The sequence below is a fragment of the Boleophthalmus pectinirostris genome, unplaced genomic scaffold, assembly GCF_026225935.1.
Source record: "Boleophthalmus pectinirostris isolate CB_2022bp ecotype Guang Dong unplaced genomic scaffold, ASM2622593v1 HiC_scaffold_3, whole genome shotgun sequence".
Taxonomy (NCBI): Eukaryota; Metazoa; Chordata; class Actinopteri; order Gobiiformes; family Gobiidae; genus Boleophthalmus; species Boleophthalmus pectinirostris.
The window spans coordinates 25,293,967-25,320,265 of record NW_026571299.1 but is presented as its reverse complement, the minus strand read 5'-3'; the positions used below and the strand labels follow the sequence as shown (position 1 = coordinate 25,320,265).

General features: G+C 38.6%; 2 protein-coding genes across 2 annotated transcripts in view; both read left to right on the top strand.

Annotated features, from left to right (window-relative positions):
* The window catches only part of cdk4 (cyclin-dependent kinase 4), a 40,929-nt gene extending 29,543 nt beyond the window's left edge, over nt 1-11,386 (top strand). Inside the window, exons 6-8 of the mRNA XM_020936947.2 lie at nt 1,737-1,787; nt 2,704-2,839; nt 7,000-11,386. Of these exons, the coding sequence (XP_020792606.1) occupies nt 1,737-1,787; nt 2,704-2,839; nt 7,000-7,128 (316 nt within the window). The 3' untranslated portion in view covers nt 7,129-11,386. The remainder of the gene's footprint in view (nt 1-1,736; nt 1,788-2,703; nt 2,840-6,999) is intronic.
* A 14,063-nt stretch (nt 11,387-25,449) lies between these two features.
* LOC110171275 (arf-GAP with GTPase, ANK repeat and PH domain-containing protein 1-like) overlaps nt 25,450-26,299 on the top strand; it is a 97,095-nt gene continuing 96,245 nt past the window's right edge. The window contains 1 exon segment of the mRNA XM_055160320.1: nt 25,450-25,578. Within this exon segment, the coding sequence (XP_055016295.1) occupies nt 25,450-25,578 (129 nt within the window).

Here is a 26,299-nt window from a genome sequence, read left to right as displayed (position 1 = left end):
AGCAACATTTAAAACGACTGCAGTGTCTCATCTAGTATTGTATCTCTCACACAAGCACAGAATTAAAACAAGTACATAACTATTCAACATGATCTAAAATGCTTCTGTTATAATGAATAAATACATTGCAATTGTTAACGTTTTCATTTATTATTGAACTCTGCAGACAAAGAATAAATGCATACATACATGAAACATATAACATATAATTATAGTATGTTCAAAAAAGAGTGGGAAAACATTTTAAATTTATTTAATCCGACCGCCCCATTTCTTTACATTTAATTACAGGATTTCACATTTGATGCTTCCTGCTGAGCACTAATAAGGCTGCACAAAATACACTTAACAATCATCTCAGGACTCACATTTCATCTGCGTGGCTTTTGAAAATGTACTTACTTTTGAACCGCCTTAGGTTTATAGAAATTTTGACTTCCTGCCTTGTATTGCTCCATAATCTCACTCCACCTGAGGAAATATAAAATCTTTTCCTACTTCTGCGAGCTTTATTGAATTTAAAGTTATGCCGTCCTCTTTAGATATCTCCGCTCTCCACTCTTAAACATTTTTATAGATTAATTGCATTGAACATAGCGGTTAAATCGGTCAAAATATCTGTAAACTTCAGTAGATTTGATTGAATAAACAAAGGATGTATATGTTCCCGATGTTCAACTTTGTGCATGATTCCTTTGGCCCTTAGCCGTAAAATTTTGCATTTGAACATGTTTACTTCATATCAGAGAACACAGATACTTGAATTTTGCATTCACATAATTTCAAACCACAAGTCCACAAACAAACTTCTTTTAAAAATAACAGTTCATTTGTACAGCTCAAAAGAAGTATTCAATCCCTCAACGCCTAATTAATGTGGACCGAGTCTGTTCGCCCCGGAGCCCTGATAAACATTTTATTATGAGGTTTTCTGAGGTAATACCAAATCTAATGCTTCAAATCTCAAGCCCGTACCCGCACAGTGGCTCCCTCTAGTGGCTTATCTGTATAAAACAACACAGCAGTCAGTTTAGTTGATGTTTTATTGGTGTCCCTGCGGATTTTTATGGTTTTAACTATAAAAATTAACTATATTTAAGAGTGCGGAGCTTCAGGGGTCTGCCACCTGTTTGTTTCCATGGGGATTTTATTGCTTTGTCTGTAAGGTTTCACAGTGTGGCATTGGAACTGTCTGTCTTGCATTTATTTTTTATTATTGGTGTATTTTTTATTGCTCGAAAATACCTTGATGAAACATAAATTTTTATTGTGAGGGGGCTGGCCACTCCACAGATCTGACCAGCAACTTAGCCTGTTGGCAACAACTGCTAGTGTTCGAGATGGATGCATTTAATTCCAAAACAATAAAACAATAGCATCTTTATGGAGATGTATAACAGATATATAAAGTTATTACTATTACTTTATTTTTAAACTTCAGCTTGAGTTCAGGTGTCTTTCTTTAAGTGTGACACTGTGTGCGAGGTCCTCTGCATGTTCTTGCTCTTCTTTTGGGTTAGCCCTAGTTTAGAACTCATGCTCTAGTCCTGATTTAGACCTGTCTTAGACCTAGTTTAGAACTGTCTCAGGTCTGTTTTGCAGCTGCTTTAGGTCTTGTGGAGCTGAGTATTTTCTGGTACTTTTGTAATAATGTGAGAACGACACTCTTAAAAGTTCACTTTAATGGCCAAGTTGTTAAATGTAAGTCTCTGAAAACAGCTGTTTTGTTTTTCAAGGCCTTTGTTTTGTGGAGATTCAGAAGTGGACCAGCTCAACAAGATTTTTGAGTGAGTAAAATCTTTTCTCTAAAGTTTCTCTGAAATTTTATTCATTCTTATAAAGGTAAGTGCTTTTATGGTAGTTTTTTTTTTTTTTTTTGATAAATAAAATGGGGGAAAAAAAAACAATTTTATATAGTATTTTCTAAAGTAATAACTAATATAGAACCTCCTTCTAATGCAGAAGGGTCACAATTTTTTGCATCATTACTAAGTATAATGAGAAACCAACTCCCTCACACTGTCCCAGACACCTGCTGCTGTGTCATGTTGTAATATCACAGGCAGACAGGACTGGGTGGGCTAAAACATGTTCTTGATTCATGATTGAAATCCAGTAGCCAGGCTGGCCCCACCTAGTGTCATCGTTCAATTTAATTTCTCTCCATTGACTAGGTTAGGAATCGGAATACACCAGACGGTTTGCAAAAACCCTGGAAGTTGTAGACCGTGCACTGGCCAATCAGCAAAGAGCTGTGAAGCCATGACTGGGTCCCTTTTGTGGAACAGCACAACAGTAAACAAAGGGGTCGAGATGGATGTAGATAAAGCCAGACATTCTGTGTTGGCAACGATTCCCGAGATCGAGGATTTAAAGCCGGAACAAAGAGAATTGGTGAATTTTATCAAGGGTAAAGACGTTATTGTCCTTCTTCCTACGAGATTTGGGAAACGTTTAATATACCAGTTAGCCTCCTTGGCGGGGCATTACATGCGTCACAACCAAATTACTGAGATTGGTTAAATAAAAAAAAGTTCCTGCCTAATGTCGAGTGAACAAATTCTAATGCTGCGAGGTCAGACCTGATGAATCAGGCTAGAAATCCAGTATAGGCACTTCAAAAATATATATTTTTAACTGCAAATAAAAGCCGATTTTTTTTCCCTAGATGTACTAATTGTGTTCCTTCCTGTCTACCTCCAGTGTGATCGGGCTGCCCTCAGAGGAGGAGTGGCCGTCTGACGTGACACTCTCCAGGAAAAACTTTCGCCCGGTTCCTCCTCGACCGATCACCGAAGTCGTCCCGGAGATCGACTCACAGGGCGTCCAGCTATTACTAGTAAGACTCATTAAAGACTCACTATGGGGCTTTGATTGAGATGATTATTTGCTTGAAATGTTCCACAGTATGACATTAAACAGATCTGATCTATCCTGCATTTATTTAGTTGTGTTTCTGTTTTGCACTGTTTTTTATTTTTAAAAAGAAAACTGCTACTACTGCTACTTCGCTTTGCGGTGTCAGTACTTTGTCTCCATGGAGATAGAGAAGTTTAGTAATTACTGTGGAACATTCCAGGCAAAGCAATAACATACGCATTGAAAAGACAAAATGTTGGACAATCCATCAGAAAGTAAAAAAATAATCAACACCCCACTGAAATGAGAATATTTAGTTGTTTGCGGATGATTAATTGTGTAATTAGACCAGAGTCGGCGTCAGAGCACATCTAGTGAAGAGACGTGTGTCACCAGCAGGGGGGGCACTGCCATTTGAGAAATATTTTAACGCGGTGGAGTCATACAGAGCAGAAATGCTATCAAACACGTTTTTATTTAACAGTATTAGGCTAATTATGTGTTGTTATTATTATCATTATTATATTAAAATTATTATTATTAGCTGCAATAGTTGTTGAGGCTGTGTGGTAGACGATACGCACACAAGACAATAATAAAAGGTTGAGGTTTATTAAAAAAACAATAAGGCCACTGGTTGTAAACATTAAACAACAGCCTCGTGAAAAACACCCCTGAACAACATCACTGAAAGAAGCAATCGGGCAAGAAATAGCCACTCATCGGGCAGCACCAGGGCTGTAGTGGGCGTGGTACGCGAGGGTACGCCGTCCAGTCCTGTCCGAGAGACCTGAGACTTGAGGGACCGGGACTAAACCAGGACTAAAACAGGACCAGTGGAGACTGGTGGTAAATTTTTTGGGAGGGGCACCAAGGCTAAAATTATAAATATTTATTATGAATAATATATGTATTATATATAGGCTATAGTTTTATAACAAACTATTTGCCATTAAGACATTATAAATATAAAGTTAAAGAAAATATAAAATAAAATGTAATAATTATATAAAATTAATAAAAGTCAAAATAGAAAAATAAGTAATAAAAAAATCTCAGTTATGTACAAGAGGTCGTAAGGAAAAACAATGCAAAAATCATTTGATGATTGATAGGACTTGGGGTTATCTGTTACATAAGGGTGAGTTGCTGTACAGTTGTAGGGAGTATTATCTGCTACGTAAGGGTGAGTTGTTGTACAGTTGTAGGGAGTATTATCTGTTCCATAAGGGTGAGTTATTGTACAGTTGTAGGGAGTATTATCTGCTACGTAAGGGTGAGTTGTTGTACAGTTGTAGGGAGTATTATCTGTTCCATAAGGGTGAGTTATTGTACAGTTGTAGGGAGTATTATCTGCTACGTAAGGGTGAGTTGTTGTACAGTTGTAGGGAGTATTATCTGTTCCATAAGGGTGAGTTATTGTACAGTTGTACGGAGTATTATAGTATGAATATAGTCTTGTATCTGTCACTGTTTGAATGGAACTGTAGGAGCCTGTTGGAGAATGAGCTCCTCTGTCCTTCCATAGTCTGACAAAAATAAATAAATCTGCTATCAGCTAAAAAAAATCCTTATTAAAGGTGTAGAGGCTCAGTCAGACTTTCAGCATCTTGAATGATTCACTTCATTACCTTGTGCTTTGTGGCTCTTTGCTCATTTGCACTGTTTCAAAAAGTGACCATGTGTGAAAAACATTCAGGCACTTCTCTTTATTCACTCTCAATTCACTCCCAACATTCAAATCCAGACTCAAAACCCTTCTTTTGAAATTAGCCTACCCCCTCATTAATGTCCTGATGTTTAAGTACCTGTCCTGTATTGTTTGATTCTTTTTTTTTTAATGTTTTGATTGATTGTATTTATTAATTTATTTATTTAATAGGGACAGTGCATATTAATGACCATCTACAACACTGCAGTGTAAATATGCCAGATAATAACAAAAATGCATCTGTAGTCCCCAGGCAGGTAACACCACAAATTTAACAGAGAAAAAAAAAAACGATAACAAGTGACAGTTCTAAACTAAAAGTATCCACAAGTCTGGTTTACCTTAAGCCACTGTTTCAAGTGGGATTTGAAAGTGTCCAGTGTTGGAGTCTCTCTTATTGATAATGGGAGACTGTTCCAAAAGTTAGTGCCTCTGACTGAGACTGAGACACACTTTGTCCAAATGTGGTGCATCTGTGTGGCCTTAGTTCCCATCCCACTGACAGTCTTTACTTTAATAAAAATCTGTAACAGAGGTACAAAACTTCGTATATAAAACATCCATATTTAAAATCAACAAAATCATTAAAATAAAGCAGGTCGTACTTATCTAAAATAGTGCAGTGGTAAAATGAGAGTGGTTTCTTGTCCAGTATTTTTACAGCTTTTTAAAAAGTGATTTGACAGGTTTGAGTTTTGTGCCAGCAGCGAGTGACCGTGCGGTTATGCAATACTCCAGGGGTCTCCAACCTGTAGCTCGGGAGCAACAGTAACTCACTACCCCCTTCCAAGTAGCTCGCCAAAGGATTTCTGAATTTTACGTATTTAAGTAAAATTTGATTGATTAAATGTAGAGTGACCAGATGTCCCAGGTAAACAGGGACCAGTTTTGAGCCCTGTGTCCACTGTCCCATTGATTTATCCAAAACCACTGATTTGTACCAGTTTTATATCCCAGATGTTCATATTCTTGACCAATTTGATCCCCTGCCAACAGTAAAGAGAGGCATACATTGTCATTTGTTTAGGTAAAACACAGAAAAGCTGCTTAAAAACGACCAAAACACCAAGAAAATGTGATTACCGTATTTTCCGGGCTATAGGACGCGCTCTTAAGCCTCTAACCCATCAAAAAACGGCCGTGCACCCCACAATCCAGAGCGCCTTATATACAAATCCACTCGGGTGTCCCAGCACGTCTTCAGTAAACTACAAAACCGCACCACCCGCAGCGCACGCAAACACACACACGGAGCAGACAGCTACCGCAGAGCGAAACACACTCATCACTCCACGCTGACGAGGAACGGAACGGGGGAACGAACCGAAAAAGCGAGTGCAATGTGCCACTTCTAGACACAACTGAACAACTGAGTCACTGCGAACACGCCGACAATCCAGCGGTCCCAGACAGCACCCTCCCTACACGCCACAACTGAACAAAGCCCAGAGTCACCGTGAACGCACCAAACAAAGTCCCACTCACCCATCCAACTGTTGTTTCATTTAAAGCCCAGTGCAGTTTATTTGTGAAAAAAGTTTGAAAATAGACCATTTTATGACAGTGCACCTTATACACTCTTGATTCACGAGGATGTCCTAGTTTTTGATTTTGAAAATGCCCAGTGCCACTGTAAATGTATAATCTTGATGCTTAACTTTGTACATTAATGAAAGTTGAATGAATTAATGTAACTGTGCCCTTCTCAGGCTCAGCGTGGCTCTTAGATTTACTCTATTTCTTGTGACCCCTTAAAGTAGCTTCTCTCTTGCATTTTCGTTTTGTAAAAGTAGCTCACCGGAGGAAAAAGGTTGGAGACTCTCCTGCAATACTCTTTATGAAACACAATCATGGAGTGTAAAAATATTCGTGCCGCATTATAGAGTCATGAAGGATCTTACCTGTTTAATTGTAATTATGTGTCTTTTATAATTACCGTATGTGTTTGTACGGTGTCCTTGAGTGTTAAATAAAATGCATTATTACTCCTGCCTTATGTCACATGTAAACCGCTAACCTTGTCATTCAGAGCACTACAAAATGTTTAGAAATACTTGTTATTTTCATTGTTGTATTGTATAAGTTTTGCAGAGTGAGTCACAACACAAGTGCATCACAAAATCTAACTGAAGAGTCTTATTTAGATCTTTTCCCACAACATATCAGCCAATTCTCCTTTTGGCGCAATCTCTATTCAAAACAAAATAAGCAAATACTAAGATCTAAGGTGTTATTTCTCTTTCGTTACATAACGGATAGAAATTTTCTGACTCACAAAAAGTCAAAGTAATAATTTCTGCGTTCAAAACTGTTAAAGGATTTCAGTTTTCGTCAGTTCTGCAGCCTTGACCCTGTTTCCAACCGTAGATATCACCGTTTGAAAAGCTTTAATGACTCATATTTTTCTTTTTCTTCTCCTACTCCCACAGAAAATGTTGACTTTTGACCCGTTCGCGCGGATATCAGCCGTGAACGCACTCGAGCACCAGTATTTCAAGGACGAGGAGACGGCGACAGAAACGACGGAAACGATGAAAGCGACGAAAACGACGAAATGAGCGGCGCCCGAACACGTCGCGGAGGAGCCAGTCTTTGGACGCGCCGCGGAGGGTTCGGCTGCGTTGTTAGTCCAGTGCCTTTAAAACACGCTTAGATCGTTCATGTTGTTCTTGTGTTTTTTTGTTTTGTTTTTTTTATTCTTAGATTTTTATTATTCAAGAAACATCAAGGACCAAATGTAGAAGTACGTATTCGAATTCACTGTTGAAGGCCAGAATGGTTTGGAATGGTTGATGCCACTTTCCCGCTGAGTGATATGGTAAAGGTTGGGTCCATTTATCATAAGGGCAGCCTCAGTATTTTTATACTAGATAGTAATCCTAGCTGATATTTGTACATGTAGATTAAGGTTGGCATTAGTCTCCCGGTAAAGTTAAGGTCAACTTTACTGCCCCCATAGGGATATTATTGGTCCTTTTGCATTTGACCCTTCAGCCATAGCGTTTGTCCACCGATCCAAACGTTGACGGTCCAAGTCGCGTACTAAACGACATAAACACCCTTGGTGGAGCGGTGCGATTCCCGTCGTTGTGGCCTTGCGCAAGGCGCTTAAAGGCAAGGCAAGGCAAGTTTATTTGTATAGCACAATTCGTACACAAAGTAATTCAAAGTGCTTTACAGAATAAGAAATACATTAAAATCATAATAAAAACAAATCAAAACATAAATAATCATGAAGATTAAAATTTTAAAAAAGAGAGACATAAATTGGAGACAAGAGTGCGGAATGAAAACCTTTCAGTTATATGCACAGTTAAACAGAAATGTTTTGAGTCTGGATTTAAACAGCGTCACAGAAGAGGCCTGTCTCACATGTTCAGACTGTTCCAGGTTTTAGCTGCATGAACCTGAAACGCTGACTCCCCTTGTTTAGTCCTGACTCTGGGCACCAGCAGGAGGCCGGTCCCTGAGGTCCTCAGAGTGCGAGATGGTTCATATGACACTAACATGTCACAGATGTACTTTGGTGCTCGGCCATGGAGAGACTTGTACACAAGTAGAGCTGAAAGAGACAGTCCGGAATTTTGGACATAGGGGGCAGAGTGTTGGAGATGTACGGAGACACTTTTTTAAATATTCCATCCAGTCCTTGTATTTGCAGAGGTCACTGGTGCTAGGCTAGTGAATGTCAATGGCCATAGTTAGCCTGCCACTTAAACAAAACAAAAAAATTCTTCATTGTTTCTTAGATTTTGTGTTTAAATGAATAATGGAAAAAAACGGATGTTGTTGTGGTGTAGTCCTGTTTTAGTTCTGGTTCAGTCCTGGTTCAGTCCGGCATCGCAGTTTAAGTCACGGAAACGGGAAACGGCCGTTATCCGTTTTTTCCATTATTCATTTAAACACAAAATCGAAAACTGAAAAAAATGAATCGTTATCTGGTTTTGGAGACAAATGAAGAAAATGGTTGTTTTTTTATTTTTAGTTTTATTTTGAAAAACGAATGAACCCAGGACACACTGGAGGGATTATGTCTGTAGGCTGGCATGGGAACGCCTTGGAGTCCCCCCGGAGGAGCTGGAGGACATGTCTGTGGTGAAGGAAGTTTGGGAGTCCCTGCTTAGGCTGCTGCCCCTGTGACCCGGCCCCGGATAAGTAGAAGAAAATGGATACACGGATTGTTTGATCCTGGTTTAGACTTGATGTAGCCCTGGTGTAGTCTTAGTTTAGTCCTAGTTTAGATAAAATTTGTCAAAAATAGGGACACCTTTTCACATTTCTTGTATAAAACTGGGACAAATCACTGGTTTTGGATAAACCTGCTGGGACGGGGGACACCAGAATCAAAACTGGGACTGTCCCGGGTAAATGGGGATGTTTGGTCACCCTATGCCTGTGTTAAATGTGTTCGCAGCAGTGAATGAGTGAGTGTGTCAGAAGTAACCTGGTCAATACTCTAACTTGTTGGTCGGACTATTGATACATTGCAGTAACTGGGAGTGTTCTGCATGTATGTCTATAGCGGGATGTTAAGCAGTTACCGTGTTGACAAATGTGCATTGCTAATATAGTCTGAACCTTATGAAAAACACAAATTGATGACCTGGTGGCATATGTTTGGTGGCATCTGCTGCAGAGAATCAACTGTGGCTGTTTTAAGGTGAATTAATTAATTTAAAAGAATGTCCAAACTCCACAAAAACATGCCGCACATTCCAGAAATTAAATTCAGAATGAGGAAGGAGTCGTCACGCTGCCTAAATGACTTCTGATTTATGAATGGAAGCACAAGATATCGTTTCTGATGTCGATCTGTGGCGTTATGTGGACAAAAAACTGATAACTTGACTGATCAAATCCATATCGTACCATTCCTCGTTTCGTTAAGCCATTCTTCCTGTATTTTCATTTGTACCTAAAGCAGCGTTGTCTATGGGCCAAACTCGGCAGACTACAATATCTGTTTTTAGAAAGTGGACCAAATTGACTCTTGGGACTCGGAACCAAGAAAAAGTAGTTCAGTGGAATACAGTGGAGTTTTTGTACGTTTGAATAGTATTTTGCTTTGAAATCTTGCCTGTTCTGACCCAATCTGTACCATATCACTCTGAAGTTAACAAGCATCCATCTAGACTGATTTCTTAACATTAAAATGCCTTTTAGTGTTTTTAGCCAGTAAAAATCAAAAACAAAGTTGCCATAGTGGTTTGTCGAACGTAGCTGCTCAGATTTTACTTTTTATGTTTTTAATGTTTTATGGTTCAAGTTAAAGCATCATGAATCTGCAGCGCAAAAAAAAAAAATCACGTATTTTTAAAAGCAAAAAAGCTCAATTAAACGCACAACAGAACCTCATATATTCTGACAAGGCCTTAAGCAACACACACAAAAACATTGTCATTTCTTGATGTAGCCAGGCACAAGTTAATGCAAGAGTCAATGGATTTTAGAGTTCAGAATCAAATCTGCACTGATCAGCCATTATTATCTTTATTATCAATATTATTAATATTATTATTATTGTTATTTTTATTGTTGTTCTGATCACTTGGGGATTGTGTGAACTTTTTGATTTCAAAATTGGAAGTGAAATTATTAGTGAAGTTAATTAGTGAAGATGAAACTGAGGGCTAAGAGAACTAGATCAGAGCTTCTCCAATCTGATGTTGGAGATCTGGTTCGGGCCTGGGTTAAAGCATGAGTTGGACCTGGTTTAGACTTTGTTTAATCCCGAGTTAGACCTGAGTTGCACCTGGTTTAGGCCTGAGTTGCACCTGGTTTAGGCCTGAGGTGCACCTGGTTTAGGCCTGAATTGCACCTGGTTTAGGCCTGAGTTGCACCTGGTTTAGGCCTGAGTTGGACCTGGTTTAGACTTGGTTTAAGCCTGAGTTAGACCTGAGTTGGACCTGGTTTAGGCCTGAGTTGCACCTGGTTTAGGCCTGAGTTGCACCTGGTTTAGGCCTGAGTTGGACCTGGTTTAGACTTGGTTTAAGCCTGAGTTGGGCCTGGTTTTGGCTTGGTTTAAGCCTGAGTTGGGCCTGGTTTTGGCTTGAGTATGGATTTAAGCCAGGACTAACCCCGGTCTGATTTAAACCTGTCTTAGCCCTGGTTTAGTCCTGAGTTAGACTTGGCTTAGACCTGAGTTAGAACTGTTTTTCCTCCTGTCTTAGTCCTGGTTTAAATCCTGGTTTAAACCTGACTTAAATCTGGTTTGGTCCTAGTTTAGACCTGGTTTAGTCCTGTCTTAAATCCTGAGTTAAATCTGGTTTAGATCTGGTTTAGGTTTGAGTTTTACCTGGGATAGATCTGGTTTAGTTCAGTTCTTGCGGGACAGTTTCACTTTGCAGTGGCCAGCAGCAGTCCTGCTTTAGTTCTGTGTCAGACCATTTTTGTCCTGGGTTAGGCCTGGGTTAGGCCTGGTTTAGACCTGGTTAGACCTGGTTTAGACCTGGTTTAGACCTGGTTTAGACCTGGTTTCAGACATTTCTTGTTCTGCAGGTGGTCATAACGTAGTGGCTGATCGGTGCGCATTATAACCTTTATTTACATCAAACTGAACTGATATGAAATAAATTGACCTTTGACCTTTCCACTATGTTTCCATATTTTGATGTTCACTTGTATGTTGATATTCTGCCAAACCCATGTAAAACCAGCCGTCACTGCCAAAAGACACAGCAGACTGTAATTCTATTCACTAACTGTAGTCCAATACATGCAACTGTTTGACCAAATTCTGTGAAATCACCTGAATTTAAACATATTCTGTGAAAATGTCTTTATTTTACTACTAACAATAAAATGCAAGAAACACAACATTGGTTTCTGTTTTTGATGTATATTTTTCTTTCTTGTAAACTTTATTACACCAGATTTAGAAGTGATTTGAACATTTATTATGTCAGATGCCCTTCCCGACCACAAACCTCTTTATTTTATCCAGGCATGGGACCGACACTGGAGCTTGTGACGGTGGCTTATTTCAAAGTTACATAAAGCTTTAGGATATTAGACATGGTCATGTAGCTATGGACATGAGCTTTGGGAAATGACCTAAAGGAAGAGATCTAGGATACAAGCGGTCAAAATGAGTTTCCTCTGCAGGGTGGCTGGGCGCTCCCTTAGAGAAAGAGGAGCTCAGTCACACGGAAGGAGTAGAGCCGCTGCTCCTCCACGTCAAGAGGAGTCAGGTGAGGTGGCTCTGGCATCTGTTCTGGATGCCTCCTGGGCATCTCCCTCAGAAGGTGTTCTAGGCATGTCCCACCGGGAGGAGGCCTTGGAAGACCCAGGACACGCTGGAGGGACTATGTGTCTGGGATGGTCTGGGAACACCTCGGGGTCCCCCCAGAAGAGCTGGAGGAAGTGTCTGGGGTGAAGGAAGTCTGGGAGTCCCTGCTTAGCCTGCTGCCCCCTTGACTCGGCTCTGGTTAAGCAGATGAAAATGGATGGATGGCTATTAGATAGACTTTGTTATTTTTGAATGATTTGATATTGATTACACATGCTTTTTAAAAAAATATATATATCAGATGCCCTTCCTGACCACAAACCTCTTTATTTTATCCAGGAATGGGACCGAAACTACAGCTTGTGACATGTGGCTCATTTCAGTGTTCTATAAAACTAAATATTGAAGATAGGAAGGTAACAATAACTGAAATATCGTGATATGGTATCATCAGAAGTCTCACAATAATATCGAGAGCTGTCACAATATATTGAATTATAATAATTAATTTATTTATTAATTTCCTTTGCGTAAATACATTGTTCTTTAGTAGGAACAGCTTATAAACATCAGGAACTGCATATCCCATGATTCATTTCAGCATAGACAATATGAAGAAATATGTTTCTGACTTGATTTCTTGAGATTCTGACAAATAATTCACACCATTATCTTTGTCAAGGTATTTTAAAAGCAAGCTATTTAGAATTATATTTGCTACTCCAAAATATCGCAATAAATATCATACTGTGAGATGCATATTGTGATAATATTGAACTGGAAATTTGAACATTGTTACATCCTTACTTTAATATTTAAATACAAATTGTGTGAAATTAGCGAAAAATAACTTGAGTTTTAGAAAAATAAGTGTAGAATTTGCTATATATATTCATACAATCTTTTATATATTAAAAAAAGGGTTGGCTTAAAACTATGTTAAAGGGACAGTTCAGAATTTTGGACAAAGGACCTCATTTCCTAGTGAGCCAGAGTTTTGGAGATGTGTGGAAATGCTCCGTTCCACCTTGTGATGTCATGAAGCAGTGGTTTTTGAGGTACATTTTATATGTTTTCTTCAGTAGAGAGCAGCAATTCTTGAGCTGAAATGATCCAAATGATTCTAGTGAAGGTGTGTGGAGTTTAAAAACACTGTGGAGCACTTCCTGTATTACTACATGACATCATAAAGTGGAACAGAGTATCTTCAGGTTGAGAGAAGAACTCATCTTAAATATGGATGGTTTGTGTGTTAAACATGTGAATGAAACAAAACACCAGGTGTGTTTTTGGTTAAACAAATTGTAGCATAGATCAAAAAAGAATGTATTATTGGCCGTTTAAATAAATGAATACATAAATTAAATTATATATTTACTCAAATAAAATTAAAGGGACAGTTCGGAATTTTGGACAAAAGGCCTCATTTCCTAGAGAGCCAGAGTGTTGGAGACGTGTGGAGACACTTTTTAAAATATTCCATCCAGTCCTTGTATTTGCAGAGGTCGCTGGTGCTAGGCTAGTGCATGTCAATGGCCATAGTTCTCCTGCCAGTAAAAACAATCTTACCCACTCCACAAAACACCTGAAACAAATCTATTATTACACCAGACTGTCCATGTGAATGTCTGTGTCAATAGAATAATTTTAGAAGTAAACCAACCTTACATCTGAAGGATTTCTGTTTGAGCAGCAGCAGAGAGTTGTACTTCCTGATAGAAAGTGGCAGCGGCGGACTGATATGTGAGAAAATAGTCCCTCAACATGCGACGATTCATGCGATGCAAGGTTAGTTTTATTTCAAACATTATTCTATTGACACAGACATTCACATGGACTGTCTGGTGTAATAACAGATTTGTTTCGGGTGTTTTGTGGAGTGGGTAAGACTGTTTTAGTGGCAGGATAACTATGGCCATTGACATGCACTAGCCTAGCACCAGCGACCTCTGCAAATACAAGGACTGGACGGAATAGGTTTTAACGTTGTATTTCCATGGAATCAGGAGACGTGCCAGAAGTTACTGCACCTTTAAGAAGATTTTTTCATGTGATACTTTTACTTAAGTAAAAGATACAGGAACCACAAATACTTGGCCTAAGTAACAACACTAAATACTTGATCCACTACTGCATCAAGACCTCCACAGTTTGTGTCATTTACAAATATACCCACATTTATTCATATGGCTCCAATTTCAACCAAATTCAACTTCACCCATAATAATCAAACCACACAAGATTTCTATTTTGAACGCTTGTTTTTAATGATTATTTTATGTGCCGTCTTAACCCTCTCCAGGCAAGCGTTGCAGATTTGCAACAGATAAATGTCAATTACCTACTTATTCCAAATCCATATTTTATGAGCTTTTTTTACTCAGGAGCCTTTTTTCCCATCCATGCTGATAAACGTGGACGATGCAGACTGTGCGTGTGGCTACACACAAACGTCCTGCCAGAAGTGCAAAGTACTTTTGTTGTTTACAAAGGATAAAAATTGTTTCTTGGAGTACCACACGAAAAGGTGATGTTGTTCTGCCACTGTAAAGCACTGTTACACTGTGCTTTTCATTGTTATGAAAAGTGGTATACAAATAAAGTTAGCATTCATATCATTTTCAGTCTTCAGTGTTAATTTACCACACCGGACCAATGTTGCAAATCTGTAACATCCCAGAACACATTGGATGTGAAGGTCTCTCTCAAAAAAAAAGTCAGGATTGTATATTACTACCCCATATGATCATTTTCCCCAAATATCTGATTTTTTCCTGTTACTAAAATTTAATTTGAGCCTGAGAGGTTAAAGTCAAGCTGAACTTCACAGATATAGTTCATGTGACTGGTGAGAAAAAGCTGGTCCTGCTCTGGAGCTTTAAAAAGTGTCTCCACACGTCTCCAACACTCTGGCTCACTAGGAAATAAGGTCCTATGTCCAAAATTCTGAACTGTCCCTTTAATTTTATTTCAGTAAAAGTATCATTTGATTTCATTTATCTATTCACTCATTTAAAGGGCCAATATTACATGATTTTCTGATCTATGTTTTCTCACCAAAAACAGGCCTGGAGTTCTGTTTTGTTTCACTCACACATGTTTAACTCACAAACCATGCAGATTTAGGCTGAGTTCTTCTCTTAAATTGAAAATACTCTTCCACCTTGTGACATCATGTGGTAATACAGGAAGTGCTCCACAGTGTTTTTAAACTCCACACACCTTCACTAGAAACATTTGGATCATTTCAGCTCAGGAATTGCTGACCTCTACTAAAGAAAACACATAAAAGGTAGCTCGAAAATTGGCGCTTCATGACATCACAAGGTGAAAAGGAGCATTTTGAGCTTTGGAGATGTAGACAGATTAATAATAAAGTGTTACTCAAACATATGTGAATGAAACAAAACACAACTCCAGGTGTGTTTTTGGGGAGATAACAACATTCTAACATGACTTAAAGCTCATTTTGCAAAATAGTATCAATTTTACTTAAAACTAGGCTTTGATTTCACTGATTGACAGTGTTGGGGAGTAACAGATTACATGTACCAGCATTATGTAATCAGAGTACAAATTATGAGTAAATGTATTCAGTTACATTTACTGTTTCCATGAGTGGTAATTGGATTACAGTAACTTTGTTGAAACAAATGGATTACATGGAGGTATGTTCCTGTTTTCACATTTTGGGCTAAACCAGAACTAAACTAGGGCTAAACCAGGACTAAATCCAGGACTAAAACCAGGACTAAAACCGGGACTAAAGTCAAGACTAAAACTAGGTCTAAACCAGAACTAAACCAGGACTAAAACCAGGACTAAACTAGGTCTAAACCAGAACTAAACCAGGACTAAAACCAGGACTAAACCAGGACTAAACCAGAACTAAAACCAGGACTAAACCAGGACTAAACAATATGACACTACCAGTAGGTGGACATAATTGTAAAGTCTGGGCTTTTTATTTTCTTTAAACACATAAAACTTCTTATGTTCCGATCCTCGTCTTTGCTTCTCTACAGCAAACAAAAGTCTCTTCATGGAGATTTGGGCTCAATTTGAAGAGAGCAAACTCTTCAAACTATTCAGGATGTGGTTGGTACGTTCATGTACTTTTAAAAAGCATAACAATATCAAGTAATCCAAAATATTCAGATTACGCTACTCACTTTAAGTAATTTAATGGATTATGTTACAAACTACATTTTGGGGCATGTAATCTGTAATCTGTAGGGGAATACATTTTAAAAGTAACCTTCCCAACACCATTGATCGATTCACTTTTTTAACCACTTGAGGCATGGATTGCAAGAAGAATTCCTCTCATATTCTAGAGGAAAACAGGCTACTCAAACAGTCCAGAAAACCAACTACTTTACCAGGCAATATGCAAAACAGTCCTCTCCCGTCTCCTCTACTTCTCCGTGCATTTCTTATTGATTGAACCTTGTCATATTTTATCACAACACAATTTGTTTAAATGTCCAGATTTCTGCCTCGTGTGACTGGTGAGAAGAAGCTGGTCCTGCTCTGGAGCTTAAAAAAGTGTCTCCACACGTCTCCAACACTCTGGCTCACTAGGAAATGAGGTCCTCTGTCCAAAATTATAAACTGTCCCTTTAATTTTATTTGAGTGAAAGTATCATTTGATTAAATTTATCTATTCACTTATTTAAAGGGCCAATATTACATGATTTTCTGATCTATGTTCTAATGTTTTCTTACCAAAAACACACTTGGAGTTCTGTTTTGTCTCATTTCTTTTCTCAAACTGTTGTTCCACCTTGTGATGTTATGTCGTAATACAGGAAGTGCTCCACAGTGTTTTTAAACTCTACAGACCTTCATTAAAAACATTTGGATCATTTCAACCCTGGAATTGACAATTTCTACTAAAGAAAACATAAAAAGTTGCTCGAAAACTACCGCTTCATGACATCACAAGGTGGGTCGGAGCATTTTGAGCTTTAGAGATGGGTCCGGTCAAGCGGTAATGGAGGGAAACAGGGGCAGATTTTTTACATTCAAATAGCTCTTATTCAGAAACTAGAGGGACTATTGAAATAAGTAAAGTATCAGAATGTAGGAAAGAGTTAACACTCCAACAGGGTTAAGTTAACCCTGCAATATTCTTTCAAGTTGTTGACAAAAAATTTAAAAACTCATGTCGGTAACGGAGGGAATGAAATATGCAGCACTTTTTGGGCAATAAATACAAACAGCGATAACTAGCGGTTCTCACTTACATATCCTTAACAAACTGGTTTGAATATTTGCTTCATATAGTTTTCTACCATATGGTACAAGATTAGGTTGAAAAACCTCTTACTTTTTGAGTAATGAGATTTTTATTAAGAAAGGTCATGATAACGGAGGGAAAAGTAACGGAGAGAAAATTGTGCACTCAAGTAGAAGGTGCATGATTTTGCATAATTTGTCAGCTTTTTTCTTCCGAATTCTTTAATATTACTTCAAAATGAAAGGAAACTATTTCTATAAAATATGTCAGTCCTTCCAAGCAAATTTTTATCATTTAAAATTTTTTTTTTTTGAAAAATCATGTACCTTCATCAACAGTTCAAAGATCGAATAACACAAGATATGATGAAATACATCAATTTATTTACATGATTAACTTTTCCTTAAGAACCAATATTTATATATATGATATATGCAAAAAGTATTAATCAAGAGTGATTATAAAGTTCATTAAAGTTCCAGTTCACATGTCTCCATACTTGGAAACTACACTCTTAAAGTCACAGTCTGTAAGTCACAATAGACCAGTCCTTGTTGACGAAGACGATATAGAGCTTGGCAGAGATGACAGGGAAGCCCCCCGTCTCAGATGCCAACAAGAAGGAAAGAGGGAGACGTAGTGGCTTCAACACCTCACACCTGCACATGGTTAGCATGGCTACAAGATGACTAGTAAATACCCAATGCTAGTCATGTCCACTCAAACACTGTCAAGGTAATATAATAAATCAAAACAACAAACTGCAAACTTGAAACATAAATTTATTCATGATATTAAACTATACTCGCCATTCATTTCAAAGACTTCACTCATATGTTTTTTAATGTCTGAGTTTATTCTCAAAATATTGTATATTTATACAGATAATGCTAAAAAAGAGACTACCTTAACCTAATACAATACCATAATCATGAAAACAATACACTATATATGGAATAATTCAGGGAGAATGCAGTAGAAAGTGCTTACTACACTGAAAAAAAAAAGTTGCTGGATTTGCGTAAAAAAGTTATGGACAGCGGTTGCATGCAATAAAATTATGTTTAGGTTTTGAAACTTTTTTCGAACCCCTCTACACATATTTTTCTCGGAACATGAACATCACTTTTTCATGTTGATGAAATTTGAACAAATCATGCTGAATATGTATATTTATCTTATGGTACCTTATCATGAAATGTATAAGTATGTATAATTTAATTTAATTGATCTAATTCTGTAAAAGAATACAAAAACAGTCTTTAGTTTTCCACAGTTCTGTATTGTCTTAAACAGAATCAAACACAAAGAGAGCACAGGGACAGAGATACACAGTTTGGAGCTGGACAGTGTGAAGATTTATTCCAGTGAAGAAGCTCTGGTCTCTGTGGACACAGAATAACACATGATGATCACATTCTGATGATCTACTCTGTTGTACATGTTTAAATACACTTATAGCAATTATTACTACAATAATGGACCAGAACAGAATCACAAGAACATTAGAACTGTATCTGCAGAAACAAAACTCACCATGTGCTGCTTTTCTTCCTCTAAACACAGTAACAGGTAGGGCCTCTGGTATAAAGTCCTCCTAATGCCACATCACCTTGTACAAGTACGATAACAGTTTCAATAGGAAGTTCATTTTGAAAATTTTTTAAATAATTTTAGTTGGTTTACTTACTTTGTTCATCTGTGGTCTGTGTTTTGTTGGTTCTCAAACATCTTCCTTTTTTCTGAAACATCAGCTGTAACATTCATGAACTTCCCCACAGCTCCAGCAGAGCTCTGGACGTCACTCTGTGTTTGTAGACGACTCTGGAAGCAACACATTCAAATCTTAGTACAAGTGTCACACTCTTGTAGATGGACAGTCAAAAACAATTTGTTTCAAGCTGTCCTTACATTAACTCTAATTTCAAATAAAACAACACAAACATGTTTTAACAATGACGACATTCTAGGCCGGAGAAGCACATAAAATCTTTGAAAAGTCTTACCTCCAGATCAGCTCTCATAATCCTCCTGCTCCACACTGTGTGTCCTCTGCTCCTGGATCTGTCCTGTGTCCTGCTGCATTTGAATTTTCCCTCCAAAAGTTTTGGGGAGGAGAATTCCAGAGGGAGGAGCCTCACCAGAAATTATAATAAAGTCATGTTTCCTCAACCTGATGAAAACATGCAGGTCTCACATCGGCCACAATCAAGCGATGTTTGTAAGATTTAAACATGCTTGACAGAGAAACGTAAAAAAGTGATGTTATTGTTGTCAAATTTGATTTTGCAATTTGAGCAACCCCTCTCGGACCGTTTTTTCAGTGTATATGAACTGAAAACAGAAAATAGGATAATTAATAAAAAAAATATGTAGACACAAAATTCATTAGATTGCTGCAGGAAATGCTTAGTATCAATATCCTTGCTTTTAGAAAGTTTCCAGATGAAATATAAAGTTTAACACATGTAAAACTTAAAAAAACATCATTTTTCAGTAACGGAGGGAAAAGTAACGGAGGGGAAATTCCCATTTTTTTAGACTTGTAAAACACAGGTTTTACAAACACCTAATAGTTTTAATTTTCATAAGTGTACTACCTAGAGATGTAGATTAGTCAAAGATGAAGCTTGAAAGTTAACCTGAAGAGGATTTGCAGGTCTTTGAAATTTGGGGAATAATTTTTGTTTATACATGTGACATGGTCTGTTTAAAACGTATGTAACTTTAGAACCAAAAATGGTACAGAAAAAAGGTAAACAGTTTCATAAACTAGAGTACATATGCCTATCTGTTGAATACATTTTTATATCAAATGCATTAACTTGAATTTTTGGCTGTGTTAACCACACGTGAATGAAACAAAACACAACTCCAGGTCTATTTTTGAGGAGGTAACAACATTCTAACATGACTTAAAGCTCATTTTGCATAATAGTATCAATGTTTACTTAAAACTAGGCTTTGATTTCACTGATCGATTCACTTTTTTAACCACTGTCAGTTGAGGCATGGATTGCAAGAAGAATTCCTCTCATATTCTAGGAAAAAATAGGCTACTCAAACAGCCCAGAAAACCAACTACTTTACCAGGCAATATGCAAAACAGTCCTCTCCCGTCTCCTCTACTTCTCCGTGCATTTCTTATTGATTGAACCTTGTCATATTTTATCACAACACAATTTGTTTAAATGTCCAGATTTCTGCCTCGTGTGCACCCTGTCCCCGCTGTGAGGGACCAGGCGACGGGAGGCTGACGAGAGGAAGCCCATAAATTGTTCTGGAAAAAAAAAGAGAAAGAGAGGAGAGAAGGAGGAGAGAGGAGAGAGGAGAGAGGGAGAGATCGACTGGCGCGTATGGTCAGATGCACGGTCAGGTTAGCCAGGATCCGCGCGCACTAGCATCATCCATCTCCTCCTGCTCTCTTTCTCTCTCTCGCTTCGTCTGCATCCAGCTCGTTTTTTTTTATTGTTCCTCCGATACAAATCTGACCGTGAGATGCCTGGGACCACCCCGAGCCTCCGCATCCCCGGGAGAAGCATGCTAGCGACGGACTAGCCTCGGACGCGCGGCTCGGAGCGCCCGGAGCTTTGGAGGTGTGGAGCAAAAAAACGAGAGGAGGGCAGAGTCGAGCGGGGCTGGTTGGGGGCTTCTCTCCTCTCCCTTCGCTCAGACACATTTTATTGACTTGCTAATTGGATGGAGGCTCTCGGGAGGATGAGGATGCAGTGACCGGGAAGAGAGCGACGGATCCCGGGGATGCGCATCGCGATAATCGGCTACTTAAGCTCGTTTTCTTTCGATTTTTCCCTCCCATAGGAAATACAACAGATGATTTTTTCGGCGTTTGTCACTCAGCCTCGCTCCCTCACGAAGGCCTGTACGTAATTTTATTCATGACATTGTCAAACGGGGGCTCCAGCTGCTAGACGCTTCGTGACAAGTGACGGATTTCAATTTGGATATTTTTGCGCCATTTCTTACACCTAATTTGTCATATTTTGCGGGTGTTCCAGTTGTGTTTTTCCATCGTTTTTCATTATTTACAGACACCTGATGGCTGGCTGAATTCATATCTCCTCATTTCAATGTACAAGGGAAATAGAAATGGACATTCTGAGGCAAAAACGAAGGTATGTATCGTTGCGCATGAAAAAAATGGCACCGGTTCAGTCTAAATATGAATGAACTGAATGTACTAGTGGTTGCATAATTTCAGGCTGATTTAGGGACTCAAAAATGCTCCGTGCATCTATAGCATGTGTCAGATAGGGGAGGACAGCCCAATTAAGCCCAATGAATTTAAAAGCTAATGGAAAATTTAATATAGTGGATGAGTGAGTAACGAGCTGTGCACAGAGGGAGTTTCAATTGAGGCATTAAAATTAGTCTAGACTCTCCTCTGGGGCAGCTGCTTTTGGGGGGATTCTGCTCATTAGCATTTTGCAGCACAGGAATGTAGCCTAATTAGTGCTGGACAATTTTTAGCGACTTTACGGTATGGGCTGTCAACAAGTGCAGAGTGTGTGCAGGAAAGAACTGGTTGCGTTGTGGTAACAGGTAGACTTGATCGATATTACACTCCCTCCAAACAGTTGACCCATAATATCTTCATTAATTAAAGCTTAATTCATTCAATCATATATTCAAGGTCCAACCCACGAATAAACCAGGTCTAAACCAGATCTAAATCAGGTCTAAATCAAGACTAACTCAAGACTAAACCAGGTCCAACTCAAGACTAAACCAGGTCTATCTCAGGACTAAACCAGGCCTAAACCAGGACTAAGCCAGGTCTAAACTAGGTCTAAGCAAGGTCTAACTCAGGACTAAACCAGGTCTAACTCAGGACTAAACTAGGTCTAAACCAGGTCTAACTCAGGTCTAACTCAGGACTAAACCAGGTCTAAACCAGGTCTAACTCAGGACTAACTCAGGACTAAACCAGGTCTAACCCAGGTCTAACTCAGAACTAAACCGGGTCTAACTCAGAACTAAACCAGGTCTAAGTCAGGACTAAACCAGAACAAGAAAAGAACTGGTTGCATTGTGGTAACAGGTAGACTTGATCGACATTACACTCCAGTTGACCCACACTAGCTTCATTAATTAAAGCTTAATTAATTCAATCATATATTAAAGGTTCGTATTATGACATTTTCTGATCTGTTTTAATGTTTCCTCATCACAAACACACCTGGAGTTGTGTTTTTTTTGTTTCATTCATACATGTTTAACACACAAACCCTGCACATTTAGGCTCTTTAGTTCTTCTCTCAAATGGAAGACACTGTTCCACCTTGTGATGTCATCATTTGGATCATTTTAGCTCAGGAGTTGCCAGTTTCTATTCAACAACAGGTAAAAAGTAGATTTGAAAACTACCGCTTCATGACATCACAAGGTGGAGCAGAGCGTTTTGAATGTTGGACATGTAGACAGACTAATAATGCAGGATTGGACTAAACCAGGTTTAACCCAGGTTTAACTCAGGACTAAACCAGGTCTAAACCAGGTCTAAACCAGTTCTAATTCAGGACTAAACCAGGTCTAAACCAGGTCTAACTCAGGACTAAACCAGGTCTAACTCAGGTCTAAACCAGGTCTAAACCAGTTCTAATTCAGGACTAAACCAGGTCTAAACCAGGTCTAACTCAGGACTAAACCAGGGCTAAACCGGGTCTAAACCAGGTCTAAACCAGGACTAAACCAGGTCTAACTCAGGACTAAAATAGGTCTAAACCGGGTCTAAACCAGGTCTAAACCAGGACTAAACCAGGTCTAAACCAGGTCTAACTCAGGACTAAACCAGGTCTAACTCAGGACTAAACCAGGACTAACCCAGGTCTAACTCAGGAATAAACCAGGTCTAAACCAGGTCTAATTCAGGACTAAATCAGGTCTAACTCAGGACTAAAGCAGGTCTAAACCAGGTCTAACTCAGGACTAAACCATGACTAACCCAGGTCTAACTCAGGACTAAACCAGGTCAAACTCAGGTCCAACCAGGACTGATGTTCCAACCACCTGTAGTATTGTTTTAGTGATTTCTTCACTATTAAAAGTTCACATGTAACTTTTCTGGTGGAGGATCTGCATCTGCTCGTCTCTGTGGAGCTGAGGTGTTTTGTTTAGTCTCAAATGTTCCACAGTATGTCTTTTGAGAGACAAGCCCGCTCACTGTAAGAATGCATGTTTTTTTTTTCAATTATCCATGAAAGCACACATATCGAATTAATGCTTGAGATAAGTACTGTGGAACATTACAGACATCTCCGTGGAGACAAGTTCACTCAGTCTACAGTCTCCATTTGCACTTCGATGTCATTAAGAATTTTCGAAACAATATCTGATTCAACAACAACCCAGAGCCATTTTATACTGTCCATTAAATTAGTGCTGCAGTCAAATCAGAATCCAAAGTTTAATCGCAGCAATAAGAAAATCACGAAGACTGCAATTTTTGAAAATATTGTATCTTATTCTGCATAAAAACTGCTAACCCTGTAGTTTAGATCTGCACAAAATGATCTCAAATGTGATTCTTGTGTTACTGTAGTTTGTCACTTCAGATTTATGTCTTTTTGTCAGATGCGTTTAAAATGTAAACTTGAACCGAATCCTATTATTAAAACATAAATCTCAAATCTAATCACAATCACAAAGCTTGTCAGAAAAAGAAATCTTAGAAATTTTCCCTAAATCATGCAGCAAAATTGACACTTTGACACTTTTAGCCATGTTAGAAAGTTGTTACCTCCTCAAAAAACAGACCTGGAGTTGTGTTTTGTTTCATTCACACACGTTTGAATCATCCTTTTTTGTCAATCTGTATACATCTCCAAATCTCCAAATGCTCTGTTCCACCTCGTGATGTCATGAAGAGGTAGTTTCTGAGCTACCTTTTATGTTTTCTTTAGTAGAGATCCGCAATTCCTGACCTGAAATGATCTAAATGATTCTAGTGAAGGTGTGTGAAGTTTAAAAACACTGTGGAGCACTTCCTGTATTACCACATGACATCACAAGGTGGAACAGAGTATTTTCAGTCTGAGGGTTTGTGTGTTAAACATGTGAGGGAGACAAAACACAACTCTAGCTGTGTTTTTGATGATTATAACTATAAATCAGAAGCTCTATAAATAAGTGAATAAAACATTTTAAACACTTGAACAAAAGACTGTGTGATTATTGTAAGAATATATTTTGCAAATTCTCTTAGTTTTCAAGTTAACAGCTCCTTTTTACCTTTATTTCAGAGATTGTCATTTCCAGGGCTGAAATGATGCTGATGATTCTACTGTATGTGTGTGTGGAGTTTCAAAACACAGTGGAGCTCATTTGTTTTCCATTTGTGAGAAGAACTCAGTCTTAATGTGCAGGGTTTGTGAGTTAAACATGTGTGAATGAAACAAAACACAACTCCAGATCTGTTTGTGATGAGGAAACTACATTAAAATCACGTAATATTCGCTCTTTAACTGTCAAATATCATGATTCTTGTAATATTCCATCCATCAGTCCCACTAAAGTCGCACTGTCACTTTTTCGGTAGAGGGTCCAAAACCTGCTTGTTTCCATGGAGATATTACTGCTTTGCTTTACTTATTCCACAGTATGGTGCATTATTAATCACAGTGGAGACAGGTTAATGGTCAGATCTACGGAGAAGCGAGCCTGCACAAGACAAGGCAACTTTATTTTTATACCACAATTTGTACAGAAAGGAATTGGAAGTGGTTTACAGAATAAGAAATACATTAAAATCACAATACAAACAAATCAAAACATGAATAATCATTATAAAATTAAAAAGAGAGAGAGACATTAAATGAAAGAGAAGAGTGCAGAATGAAAAATGAAAATCTTTCAGTCATATGCAGTTGAACAGAACCGTTTTGAACCTGGATTTAAACATTGTCAAAGCAGAGTTCTGTCTCACATCTTCAGGAAGACTGTTCCAGGTTTTAGCTGCATGAATCTGAAACTCAGACTACCTGTGTTTAGTCGTGACTCTGGGCACCAGCAGGAGGCCGATCCCTGAGCTCCTCACAGTGCGAGATGGTTCATATGACTCTAACATGTCACAGATGGACTTTAGTGCTCGGCCATGGAGACACTTGTACACAAGCATGTATTTTGTTCATGTGTTTTGTTAGTTATAAAACACCTGTAACTGCAACCTGTAAATGCACAGAGAGATCTGTTTAAAGCCCTACTGTGGAACATTCCAGGCAAAGAAAAAACATCCCCATGGAGATAAGCATGTAGCCTCCACCTTCGAAGTTCCATAGTGTGCCTTTAAATATGAATATCAAATATAATCTGTGTTGTGTGCAGGTGTGAGTCGGGCAGGTGTGGCTGAGCTCCAGAGCAGGTGCCAGAGTCGCCTCTGTCTGCTGCCCCAAAATGAGCTCCGACGGGCAGCCCCAGAAACGCACCACCACCTACCTCATCTCCCTCACCCTGGTCAAGGTGGAGGCTGTGGGGGATGAGGGCGAGGAGGGGGAGGCCACAGAGCTGCTACTGGAACAACAGGTGAGTGGAGCCGTGCCTCAAGACTTTAAAGTATATCACTCAAGCAGAAGTAGAAGTATTGATAAGAAAGAGGCTCTACTTAATGTTTTTCACTTAATGTCCTGGTGTGTTGGTGTTGTTGTGAAATATTTAGATGACATTTTCAACATTAAATCATAGTACTTTTTAGGCGCGTAACGATACAATAAAATCACTGTTCGATTTATTTTCAGTACACTATGGGAACAAAATTGTCGTTTATTTGTGTGTTTATTAAACCAACAATGTGCTGCCTGGTAGTACTAATAACTTAAATAAAATATTCTCAAATAAGCAACAAATGTACGAAATATGATAAAAAATAAATTCCTTGTAAAGAGTAAACAAAACATTTCAGAATGTAAAGTGCAGCACTAACAGTTTCAGCATGAACTTTTACTCAATCTTCATATTTTTTGGCTAGAAAAACCAACTTGTCCACATTGTCTGCAGTAAGTGCAGACCTGCTGCAGTTACAAACGTTCCCAGAAGTTCAAAATGCCCTTGTGAGGACCGGGACGCGATGACTGTAGTTTTGCAAGGATTCACTTGGTTTGGAGGGGTGTAGTCAAGGCAGGGGGGGCGATTCTTGTCAAGGTGGCTGCCCGAACTATAAACTGAATAAAAAGCACTTGTACCCCAATCACAGATGAGTTCCCTTGTGAATATTAAAGAGTCAAGTCTTCCATGTAGCTGCTCAAGT